Source organism: Magallana gigas, chromosome 5, assembly GCF_963853765.1.
Source record: "Magallana gigas chromosome 5, xbMagGiga1.1, whole genome shotgun sequence".
NCBI lineage: Eukaryota > Metazoa > Mollusca > Bivalvia > Ostreida > Ostreidae > Magallana > Magallana gigas.
This window is the reverse complement of record NC_088857.1, coordinates 21,512,791-21,525,741: the sequence shown is the minus strand read 5'-3', so window position 1 is coordinate 21,525,741 and position 12,951 is coordinate 21,512,791. Positions and strand designations below refer to the sequence as shown.

Here is a 12,951-nt window from a genome sequence, read left to right as displayed (position 1 = left end):
AACCTAAAAGATTTGTTACCGCTCTGCAAAGCTTTTTTTTGATTTGTTAAATTCATTTCTGATCCTCACATTGAAGGTATTCCTTGCACTGATGTCCACTGAAGCTAAATTCCATTGTTGCCCTTGTGTTCCACTTCTCTTCCACACTGGTTGCGAGGGCAATACAAGGCCTGCCTGTACATAGACGTTCAGACTAGCAACATTGCGTCCATACATGTAGTACCAGAATTTCAGACACATTTGACCCTGGCCTCCGGGTTGAACATTCGGACTGATCAGCTGTGCCTTGTGTCCTGGCTTGGCAGGAGCACTGGCCTCAGTGTATATGTAATAACCACCTGAATAGAATCAAGCAAATCAAAGTACTGAAACAACAGGCTGGAGATAGAGAATCAAATTACTGGGACTTTGTATTACAATTACATGTATTCAATTTCACATTGCAAAAAAAAGTGTATCCAAAGGTAAAAAATACATATCACGCTTGATACTGACCCCCTGTATGGTCACTGCGAGGTCCAGTGCCAGCAGTTTGTGTGGATCCTTGTTTGCGAGACCAATTAAAATCATCAGTGGTGCTTTGAGTCCAGCCACAGAATCCAGTGGAAAACTGACAGTTAAAAGGTCCATTGTTTGGAGCCACAGTGGTTGTCATTGGGGTGGTGCCGGTTACTTTAGGTGGTAAAGCTTTTCCAGGTTGTACTGAAACATTCAAAAAGACAGTTATTGTGCAATGTGAATTTAAAGCAGCAACATCTATATTATTGGTTTTTAGGGTTATTGGGCTTAAACTTGTCAGGTAATTCACTGCAAGGTTCTAAGAAATTTGCAGGATCTTCCATTATTTCTTAATGATCCTTACAGCCACAGTTTTGGTTGGAGAAGGTAATGTCATCCAGTGCTATGTCCCCACTATAGCTCTGCCCCCTTCGGCCTTCAAACACAATTTGATAGTTTTGCGTGGAGGAGATGGGAGCCTGGCCATTAAGCCACTGAGAGCCCTGCTGTCCTTTTAGAGTCCACAGAGTCTGATTGCCGCCCCCTAAAATATTGTAACAGGTCAATAAATTACAATATGATATCCACATCAAAACAACACTAAAATGTCTTCTACAGTGTAAAGCAAATTAAAAATACTGAAACCATAAGTTTCTTAATATCAAAGATTTTGAATCTAATCCTAATAATAAGCCACTGTAGGTAACATATGTACCTGGTAATAATTTATCACTTACCTGGTATGGTCAGGTACACAGTAAGAGTGTCAATGGTCTGACCCTTCATGTTGTACCAGAAGTTGATGCACCCTGAGCTAGTAGCTGGCCTGGTGCTACTCACCAACCAGGCAATATCTCCGGCATGACGAGGGCTCGAGGTTTCAATATAGACGTAATGTCCTTCAGATTGGAAAGACAAGAACATGAGTTATCATTTTTAAACCCTCCTTCTTTATTATTCTCTATTGGTACCCCCCCCCCCCCCCATATCATAAGTTTGACTCTTACAGCGAATTACAGAATACCGGTAGAGTTTTCAATAGCTTGCTAGATTGATCAATAGGGTATTCAATTTGGTCAGCAAGGTATCACATTAGGTTTAAATCTAGGTCATGTGATTACTCAGGTATGACAGCAATAGAGTGAGTTAATCTGGTTAACATTTGCAAGTTTTGAGCCCTTTTGTTTCTCTCTGTTATCCTACATTTCTGCTTTAAAAGTCTGAACTAATTAAGCAGTCAGCACACAAAAAATTACCGGTATTAGTGCTGTAAGATGAACCAGGAATCAGGGAACCAAAATGTTTAATGATTTTTTGCAGGGAAAAATATCAACTTTTTAAAGTTATGCTTTTCTCTTTTGTTTGTTACTTCAGAACTGCTTTTGAATTACATTTTTTGAAAAACAAAATTCAAATTACTCCAAGCAGAATTGATGCTCTATAGAGTCCAGTGCTGTCCAGGTGAACATTCTTTTTAAAAGTCTATGAATAGAATAGCTAACAATAGGAGGGAGTGTTCTAGAGGTTTTCTTTGTGTAAAATGAATGGGTTGAGTGCAAAATAACAATCTACACTTGAGTAACCACAGGACCTAGATTTAAACCTGATGTGATACCTTGCTGACCAAATTGAATACCCTATTGAGCAATCCAACAAGCTATTGAAAACTCTACCGGTATTCTGTAATTCGCTGTAAAACATAATTCTATGTTTAACATATTAAGCCGCATGGAAAGGTTTCAATTAAATTGCAGTTCTAAAAAAACAAAAAAATCTTATTTTCAATACTGGTTTTACTTTTTGCAACCAAAAATTTTCATCTTGAATTTGTTGTAATATAAAAACACACTTAATTAAGACACATTATGGTTTATATATTGTTAACTTGCTGGCATTGTCTTTACAACTGCCTAAGTTTATGATTGAACAGATCATTTTAAAAACAGCTAGTCCACATGGAACTTGATAATTACCGGTAAAAGTATTGGTATTAATGTCAATCACTAATAATCACTGGTTTGAAAATTTTGTTTGTCTTTTTTTAAGTTTTAGCAGGCAAAAAAGAGTGAAAAAGAGAAATGAAATATATAACATCTTTTGTTACAAAGATAGTGGAAACAAGCTCAAAAGCAGAATTAGGTTTATTAGTACATGTACATGAAAATTATCAAGCCAAACAAAAAACAAAAGAACAATGACTCATACCTTGTTGAGTTCCAAGGGTGTGGTCAGAAAGTGGTCCAGTGTTCAAGGTCTGTGTCCTACCCTGATTCCTCACCCAGTCAAAGTCATCTCCAACAGAAGGATTGCTCCAACTACACAAGTCAGTTTCAAAATCACAGGTTCCTGCAATGTTTGAGGACAGGTTAATATCATTTATTCTTTGAACTCAAAATTTTGGATTTAAACAAAAAATCAATTATTTGGGGGTGGTTTTTTTTAATGTTTTTTTTGTTGTTGCAGCCTTTTGTTATCGGCTGATTACAAGACTTCATTTCTCACAGACCTGAACTACATGCTCCTCGACTGAATGACACGTCGTCAATTGCTATGTCTCCTCGAAAGTTAGTCCCCCTGATTCCTTCAAAGACCACCTAAATAATCCAAAACACTGTACAGTTTAAACAAATAGGGACATACTGTACTCTTAATAAATAAAACCACAAATACTGAAAATTCCTAATTAAAAGCAGGGAATTAATATCCACGCAAAATAGTGAGAAGCACATCTCGCAAATCTCAAAATCTTGCTTTAATTTTTTGGACATATGTTAACTACATGAAACTATGATTAAAATTCAGAATTCGCGATTTTATGTTCTCTCAGTTAAGTGGAAAACGGGTGAATTGCGGAATAAAGTACTTAAAGGTTTAATAATGAATCTGCAGTACTGGAATATTTTCAATATTCTGTGTGATGATAAAAAAAAAAGCTGACCTTATAGCCTCGAGAGGCGGTGGCCTGAGGAATACTCATTTGTCCTTGAGTCCAGGAGTTGCCTTGATTTCCTGAGAGGGTAAACAGGGGATTCCCCATGTTTGACCCAACCTGTGATATTGAAATCCAACCAAAAATAAAAAAATTTGTTTTCCACAAGAAAAGTGTGCAATTATCATATGAGTTAGGTCAATCCAATTAGATGAGCTCTCAGACTCATGCGTTATCATTGCTACTACTCAATATTGACAGGATATTTGCAGATCATTATACATGTATAAATTTATAAAATAGAGTGATCTTATTAAAAGAAAATTTCAAAACCTTTTTTTACTTAAATGTACCTTGGCATATACATTAAGGGTTCCAACACCACTGCCCAACATATGATAGTAAAACTGCATGCACATGTCTGACCTGTCTGTATAGCGTGGCGATAGAATGCGCGCTGTGTCATTAGGTCGACGAGGGGCCGAAGTTTCAATGTACACATAATGACCTGTTTCAACATTAAAAAAAAAAGAAGTTTATCATCAGATTTTGTTCATCTTACAGGATGAAACTAATATGCTATTCTGTCAGCTGAACATTGACTGAAGATCTGGAAACTGAATGGCAGAGCTATGCTAGTCAGCTACAATTCAGTTAGCATTTTAACTGACAGTCATCTTTCAGTTTCATCCTGTGTGCACCTTATTAGTGGGTTTCAAAAATTTGCATTTAGTTCCAAAACAGGTGTTCATATTTTTTGTCAATTTTCTTATCTGATGTATCAGCTAGCGGTTTTATCAATATGACACATTTTTTTGGGAAAATAGTATATTTTCATTTGATGACATTGCAAAATTAGGAAAATGATAATACCACCATCATACTGGCAAAGAAAGTATCTAGTTATAAAAAGTATCATCTCTTAGACTACCAGTAAATATCCAAGAAAATCTACCTCGTGCGGTGCCATAAGTGTGGTCATTTGAGGGGCCAGTATTTGCAGTAGTTGTTCTTCCTGCCTTCCATGTCCAGTTGAACTGGTCAGTGGTATCTTGAGTGTAGCCACAAATACCTCGGGATTCAAATCCGCAGCTTCTGACGCTCCCTGATCCTGGAGTGGAGGGTGTGGTGGACACACCTGGGGCTTGTGTTTGACCTATCAAAGAAATTAAACACAATTAAAAATAAATCTTTGACAATTCGTGCAGGCGCTTGCAAATGAATGACTTTCATTGTAACATCTGCCCTTTGAATATGATAAAACTATATTATAAATATATATACCCCTTAAAAAAGAAGGGGGAGGGGTTAGAAATGCACAATATTATTACAATAATAGAACATGATAAAAATTAAGCTGGAACTTCACATTTAAGTCCACAAACCTAAAGTTTATTATATTTGGTGGGGTTTTTTTGTGAGTTATTAAAGGAACTTGTACTTATTACGGAATGATTTTAATTCCTACCTACATGTATGTTATACAATAAAACGTTAACTTTATGCTTTATAAACCATGAAGCAGATTATAAACAAGCGTAAACTGTCTCAAGTTATCATGTCATACTTGTATAAGATAGGTAGAAATTAAATTTATCCCTTATAATATAACTTTCTACTACTGAAATCAGAAATTAAGGCTCATTAATTATTTAGTAAAATAACATTGAATTGTATAAAATTTAAACTTAGTGTCCAGCAGATTAATATGTTTTGTACTCACATTGTATTGTGATGTAGGCAAGTTATGTTATAAGATATATAATTTATGAATTTGTTTAGCCAATCAAATGAGGCATTATAACAAGAACCAAATTATAACTGAATAATGTAGATTCTAGGTACTTTTATTTTACCTGAGCATGGACCATTAGCCAGAGTAACGTCATCTAAAGCTATGTCACCTCTGTAACTATTCCCCATTCTTCCCTCAAAGACAAACTGAAAAAGAAATGTAGAATTTTAAGCAATACTTTTATAAACAATCAACCCAAAACTTGTGAAGCAAATTCTTAGCTGGTATGCAATAATTAAATGAATAATAATTGAAATACTGCACACCAACTTATAGACTAATTGAACTTTAGATATTTTAAAAGTTTGCAAAGACTCCACTATCTTTACTTATTTATTGCAACAACTATTGTATGCTAAATCAGAAGCTGATCCCAATCGGCTTGTGTAAATACATTGTATATGGTGTAATTTGCAACAATATGCCAGATGATGGTATGCTGCTCGAGTAATGGAAGAAGAAAAAGGTTTTCTAAAATTTATAATCATGTCTCAATTTAGAAAATCTGGTATTTGTCTGCCACCTTGACTTTGGTGACTTGCAAAAAATAGACTTTGTGGAGTAAGAATTGATTTACAGTAATTTGGTGACATTAAAAACAAAATACAGTATACATGGAAATATTCGCCCCTGTTTTCTTTTTGCCAAGTTCTCCTTTGATATCAGCGGGCGAATTTAAGACTGGGCAAATTCCAATGTCTCCAATTATCTGTCTTAAGACACAACTGTGTCTGGGTGAATTCAAGACAGGGCAAAAGTTTTGAAAGGGAAGAAGGACGAAAATTACACAGGGCAAAAAAAAAGACCCTGTATATATACAGTACTGTAACACTGATTACACTTGACTTACATTGAATTGCACAGGTACACTGACAGTCACTTGAGCCTTTATCCATGTGTTGCCTTGATTTCCTCTGCGCTTCCAGATAGGGTTTCCTAAGATGGCCTGGGTCTGGGTGTACAGATTCAGAGAGCCGATATTGGGTCCAAACATACTGTACCAGAAAGTCAGACAGCTTCCACCAGGTGTAGGGCTTACGGTCGGAGATTTGATCTGAGCACTTTCATTTTGACGTCTGTTAGAAGCCTCCGTGTAAATGTAGTAACCCCCTAAAAACAAGTAAGGAAGTGATTTTTGAGTGTTACTTCATCAAAGTCAAAAGAATACATTGGTAAGGTTATAAATTATACAATTATATGCACAGAATATGTACCAGTACATAAAATAAAAATGTTAAAAACACAATTAAACTCAATGAATCTAAAAACATGCACATTAATTAATTATACCAAAGATTGTTTAAAATACTTTAAGAGTGTCTTTTTACAGTTGATATCAAAAGTTGACAAATTGGGCTTACTTCCAGATGTATGATCATGTGATGGCCCAGTGGCTAACGTAGCGGTCGGGTTTTTCGTCCTCGTCCAATCAAAATCATCTGTGGGTGACCTCACTTGAGTCCATCCACACAAGCCTCCATCAAAATTGCATGTCACAGCTGCAGACAGAAATAAGTCTCTTATGGTAGTTATTAATACAGAAAAATTTCAAAATCCTCTGACATGCATGTAGGTCAACATGAGATATTTATTTACAAAAATGGCACCATGAAGAGGATGCAAAATAACAAAGATACTTAATTAAGTACTAAAAGTACTGGATAAGCCATTTGACCCATACTTAGTAGTATCTCAAAGCTAGCTTACAATAAGTGTTGAAGCCACATTTGATGTACCGGTAGTAGCTCAACATCAAAGCACAGGGATCAAGTCCGATTACCGTACATATAAAACTTTAGCATCAGCTAAACAAGTGCAATGAGAGTCAGATGTAATCTGTTGTTGGCCACTAATATGATATGAGTTACTAAACTAAAAATTCAAATTACATATGTACATGCACGAAGATGAAAGTACAAAAAACCAAGAGGTGCAGACTGACAAAGAAATACACAAGAGAAAAGTATAAACATTAGACTGGTAATGGATACTCTGTAAAAGCATAATTATCTTAACAGCAACCCTTTTGAAGTTATGTTCTAAACTTGGAAAATTATCAGTAATGTCTGCAGTGATGCTTTGAAAGCCGGGGGGGGGGGGGGGGGGGGGGGGGGGGGGGAGTTCTAGTCTGACTTACATGACTGTGGATTCGCGGCTGCAGTGGTTTTGCCTGGAGTTGTCCTCAAGGTGGTAGTCAGTGGTGTCGTGGTGGTTGTTTGTGACACAGGACGAGCATTTGAAGGCTGTCCTATAACAAAATTCAATACAATTGTCATAGAGATTTTAAGGAGATTTTTAAATATATAGACTCAAATACCAATATAATCAATCTTATTATTACAAAGCATGGTGAAACTCAACAAACACTTACTTGAACACCGAGACTGGGTAACTGAGATATCATCGATGGCAATGTCTCCTTGCAATCCATTTCCCCGCATTCCTTCAATGACAAACTAAAGCAAAAAAAAAATTTGTTTTTAGTCTTAATTTACAACTGATGACACATACTTCTATTTTATCAGCAAATTATGAAGATGCTTATCTAAATAAACCTTTGTTTATAATCCTTAGTTTTGCCCATCAAAATTTACTGAAATTTCTACAGAGACAAAAAAAATTTCTATCTGCAATAAATTTCATCATCAAACACCTTGAATGTTGACTTTGGACTCTGCACTGAGACTCTTCCAAAGTTCCATTGGCCAGTCTGCTGGCCTGACAACTGCCAAAGCGGTGTCTGTACGCCATTTGCCGTTGCATAGACAGTCAGGGTTCCAATGGCATTTCCGTTCATGTTATACCTTTATAAAGAATTGAAAAGTGTAATGCATACAATTAAATTTGATCTAAATGAATGCATCAACTTTATTCAGAGTGCAATGGTATTTACGATTAGCTTTAAATCTTAACTCGATTGACTCCATATAATTTTAACTGGAGAGATGAATCATTTTAAATGTGAGTGTCTTGAGTATAATGAATGTATACATCACCAAATTAACTACATATTTGGCATGTGTAGATAATGTTTATTAATTAGCATTAGGATTTGTGTAATTTTATTAATGATTTAGAGTTGGAGTTCAGAAAGAATCTTACCAAAACTGGAGACAGTACGGTTGTTGAGAAGGGGGAAACACTTCACTGATGATCTGGGCTGTGTCTCCTCGAGCCCTCGGGGCACTAGCCTCAATGTAAATATAGTACCCTGTGTGCATATCAAACGTCAAACATCAAAACAGAAAATAAACATTAGCCTCTTATCGTTAATTAAAATACTGGTATTGCAGCTAACAGGTTGATAATTTTTTCTTGATTCGCTCTCAAATTTGTTTTCCTTAGCTTGTAGTGCTTGCTCTAACAACCTTGCTATAAAAGACCTTACCAGTTCCTCTTGTTCCTAGGGTGTGGTCATGTGTGGGTCCAGTTCCGGTTGATCCTGTGGTGCCCTTGTTCCTGATCCAGTCAAACTGGTCTGTGACACTGTTGGTCCAGCCACAGAAGTCTTTCTCAAAGTTACAATATCCTGACAAAAACAAAAGCTCACTTTATTGAAAATGTTTCACAGAAGATGAACAAAAATCTGCCTTTAAGTAAGTTTATTCATTGTTGAAATCAAACATCAGCTAATTATTTGATTCAATGATAAAAAGATCAAAGTTGCATCATGCTGGTTTTCTAATTAAGCTTAAACAGACAAAAAAAAAATACAGCTACTTTAATACTAAAAATCGTTAACCTAAACTTATATCAAATACTTTCAAATGTTACTCTCTTTCTCAACTTCAATCTTACCTCTTTTTGGACAAGAGCCGGTAAACATTTTGGGATCATCAATAGCAATGTCACCTTGATTTCCTGACCCTCTCGCTGCCTCAAAAACAACCTACAGCCAAAACAATCCAAACAATCAATCATCAGGTCAAAGTTGAGAATTTTACTAATTTTACAAAAATACATCTCTGTGATTTCATATTGTTATACTTTATATTTGTTTAAAAACAAAAATATGAATGACTTTGGTCTCCAAATCAGGTGCCTACACTGTATGCGGATCCTCCGCGGATGGAAACCTGTCCAAATTGCCAGCCCGTTCCTTGTTCTCCGGACAAACTCCAGATAGGAGTTCCTAAGCCTCTGGATGTTTTCTTATACACACTCAGGGTACCGATATGCTGCCCATGCATGTTGTAGTAGAACTGGAAGCAAGTGGAGGATCTCCCACTGTAGGAGGGTGCAATCAGTCGAGCTTTTGCTCCCTGACGGTGCCCATTGGCCTCAATATAGACATAATGACCTACAAAATATTTTTAAAAGTTTAAAAATTACCCAAATGACGTCAATCATTCTAAGTCTAAAATGGTATTAAACCTTTGACACTTCTTCACTTTGTAGCGTGTGATAAGGTCATATGAAAGAAGTATCGAGTTTACTAGCTTGCTGGGCTCTAAAGCAAATGCAAGTAATTTTAGGAGAGTAGTTTAATAAATTAATCACCTTCACATCAATAAATGTGCAGATATGTCTAGAGAAGTGTACAGTAAAACAAAGATATAACAAAGTGCCAGGGACTGGCGATTTTGCTTCGTTATAAAATAATTCGTTATATCCATCAAAGAGCTAAGTACAGTTTCAGTCATATTTTGCCCTGTTTTAGAGCAATTTTTAAAAATATCACAAAAAATGGAAATGTAACATTTATCTTCACAATAATATTCATAAACTAAGAATCTATAAATAGTTTACTGATAAGACTTTCACAAGGGTAATTGTGACGTCACAAACAATGCATTTTCCCGTAATTTTCATAAAACTGAGCAGAAGACACCAATTCTTCAGTAGTTTTTTGAATAGAAAACTATGTCCGCAGCTGTCGCCCACGATGAAACTCACATTATAACTTTATCATGTTATGACACATAAAATATATTAATTTTGTTGTGGGCGACGGCTGCGGACACATTTTCCTCTTCAAAAAACTATGAGAAAATGTGCCATTTTTCATCATTTTTGACTTAATCTTAGAAATTTGCCAAAATGTTAAAGTCATAATTATTTTTTGAATCAAGATAAAAGTGTATAACTTGGTATTTTATATACATACATGTTCAAGATAGCATATGTGTAATTTCATGACATTTAAACCACTTTTGAATTTTAGGGCAAATATTAAAAGAAACTGTACCTTCTTCTTTTTTAATGTGTAATAAAGTCATGGGGAATGAAAATCACTTCACTGTAAGAATCAATTCGTTATATGTCTGTTCGCTATAACTGTGTTTTACTGTACTGGCATTCTGTTTACCTGATGCGGTGTTAGTAGTGTGGTCATTGGTGGGCCCAGTGTTGGTGGTAGAAGTTGACCCACTCTTCCAGGTCCAGTCAAAGTTGTCTGTTTTATCATTTTTCCACTCACAGAGGTTAGAAGATTCAAAGTCGCATGTGACGGAGGATGGACTTGGTGTAGCACCAGGTGAGACGGTGCTTTGACCTAAACAGGAAGAAATCTAGATCAGCATTTTTTTTTCTTCAAATATCATTCATTGCTACATGTATTTTAACATTCAAAGTAACACCTACTTATGTAAATATTTGTCAATGATGTGCATAAAACAGTCTGAATTTTTCAATAAATGAAAAAAGTTACAAAACAATATATATATTATTAGATCTATTCTCAATGTGTATATATATGAATAACTTTATCTCAATCTCCCTTTCTGTCTTGCTTGGTCATAAAATAAAATTTTATAAAATCTCAAAAATTAAATACCTAGCTGTCCACAGGGGCCATTTGTAACCTGAATATCATCAATACTGATGTCACCTCTAGCCCCAACACTTCCTTTTGTACCTTCTATCACAATCTTCAATTGAAAGAAGGTGTTATGTTTAAACATTTATTGCTCTTAGAAAAGATTCAATTTTGCAAAATCTACCAAAAAATACGATCAGTTTTTAAATACTCATGATCAACATAATTTACATGTTTCAATTTTTCTTTAATTTTGGGGAAACAAACTGTACTGGCATGCTACCAGTTCTTATTGAGTACCATATCTTGCCAGTGCATTGTCACGTCCTTTTATCAACAACAAAAATTATATACAAAAAATGATGAAACAATGTACTGGAGAGATTTTATCGAATGCCAGTAATGGAACGTTTTATGTGAATTCTTACAAATATACATCGTGGTAGTTATTTAGACTGTTTGCGGGATGTTTGTATTTACCAGGGCATTCCGTAAATTGGAGTTGGTCCGAATGTTGACTTTTCCTTGCATCCATCGGTTTCCTTTATTTCCATTTTGACGCCAGATTGGTCGTCCAAGGACTCCATTCTTCTTGAGGTAAACATTCAAATATCCGACATTGGGTCCATACATGTGATACCAAAGACTCAGACATTTTCTCTGTCCTCTGTTGATGTTGAAGTTTGGACTTTGGAGCTGAGCCTTAGAACCAGTTCTTATAGCACCGCTTGTTTCCAAATATATGTAGTACCCATCTAAAAGAAAAAAGTGTATTATACCATACTCTGTCTGTTTAAAGCCACACCTTTCTTCTTTCATTTTAATGATTGTAAGGAGGGGGGGGGGGGAGGGGGAGATCAGACTGTACCATTCTCCGACAAGTAAACAAATTATCTTCCTCCATTTCCTCTTTTTAGTTCTTAAAATGGAATTTCAAGTTGATGAGTTGCTGAGACACTTCACAAAATATTTTTAAAAATTAAAGTTTCCTTAAAACTTGTAAATAAAAACAGTGCTGGCAAGTGAACAATTCTCGTCAAGGACCATTTCTTGCCAAAGCATTGATACATCATTTTATCAACACAGAAAATTATATATAAAAAATGATGTTACAATTTTCTGCAAAGAGAAATGGTAAGTACTCTGCAAGAACTGGTCGCATACCAGTATGCACCATTTTTTAATAATTATGAATGCAATGCATTAAATGAAAGACAATTTTAGTAATCATACGGCCTGATGTGTGATCGCTTGGGGGTCCCGTGCCACCAGAGCTGGTTGCTCCTCTATGTAGGGTCCAGTCCAAGTTGTCAGATCCTTTAACATTGGTCCATTGGCATAAATTGTTTGCATCAAAGTTACAAGCAAAATTCTGCCCCTGCACAACTGAAAAAAGAAAAAAGTTTGGTTTGCTTTTTTTTTTTATAATATCATTTTGTATGAATAATCATTTCATAAAAGAAAAATTTTTGTATGAAACATCATTTCATGAATTCTAGGATTTAGAGGATGAGAGAGAGAGAGAGAGTGAGTGAGAGAGAGAGAGAGAGAGAGAGAGAGTACTCAATGAACGAGTACGTTAGTTCAGAAAACTTTACATAGCATAAACCCACTACCTCTAAATCAATGGTATCAGGTTCTTTTAAGGATATATACACCAATCAAGCCCCAATATTCAATAAATTCATTCTTTCATCAAAGCCAAACCTTCAACATCGAACTCGTAATGCAGATTGACGAATGCAAGTCTAACGTTATAACGTTAGACCCAATGCATTGCGTTTTACGCAATAATGCATGTATTTTGTATCCTTTGCATGCTTAGCTCACTTAGTAAATCTATAGCATGCAAACTACAAAGGACATTGTTCAAATGGACATCTTAAAAAACAAAATTAATGCACATTTCAATACGTATAAACTTTTGGTCCTCTGCTAATGATAACAAATTATCGATCCCGATATGAAATA

The 12,951-nt window shown here is 35.5% G+C and overlaps 1 protein-coding gene across 1 annotated transcript in view; it reads right to left on the bottom strand.

Annotated features, from left to right (window-relative positions):
* LOC105337090 (MAM and LDL-receptor class A domain-containing protein 2) overlaps positions 1-12,951 on the bottom strand; it is an 86,437-nt gene that overhangs the window by 71,644 nt on the left and 1,842 nt on the right. The window contains exons 2-24 of the mRNA XM_034477399.2: positions 12,214-12,366; positions 11,461-11,735; positions 10,999-11,092; positions 10,531-10,716; positions 9,269-9,522; positions 9,021-9,111; positions 8,611-8,751; positions 8,325-8,433; positions 7,876-8,026; positions 7,594-7,678; positions 7,360-7,470; positions 6,584-6,721; positions 6,073-6,332; positions 5,284-5,368; positions 4,383-4,583; positions 3,781-3,935; positions 3,437-3,547; positions 3,005-3,092; positions 2,704-2,844; positions 1,236-1,397; positions 863-1,042; positions 496-702; positions 70-338 (exon numbers count right to left, since the gene is read on the bottom strand). Coding sequence (XP_034333290.2) covers positions 70-338; positions 496-702; positions 863-1,042; positions 1,236-1,397; positions 2,704-2,844; positions 3,005-3,092; positions 3,437-3,547; positions 3,781-3,935; positions 4,383-4,583; positions 5,284-5,368; positions 6,073-6,332; positions 6,584-6,721; positions 7,360-7,470; positions 7,594-7,678; positions 7,876-8,026; positions 8,325-8,433; positions 8,611-8,751; positions 9,021-9,111; positions 9,269-9,522; positions 10,531-10,716; positions 10,999-11,092; positions 11,461-11,735; positions 12,214-12,366 — 3,647 coding nt within the window. The remainder of the gene's footprint in view (positions 1-69; positions 339-495; positions 703-862; positions 1,043-1,235; positions 1,398-2,703; positions 2,845-3,004; positions 3,093-3,436; positions 3,548-3,780; positions 3,936-4,382; positions 4,584-5,283; positions 5,369-6,072; positions 6,333-6,583; positions 6,722-7,359; positions 7,471-7,593; positions 7,679-7,875; positions 8,027-8,324; positions 8,434-8,610; positions 8,752-9,020; positions 9,112-9,268; positions 9,523-10,530; positions 10,717-10,998; positions 11,093-11,460; positions 11,736-12,213; positions 12,367-12,951) is intronic.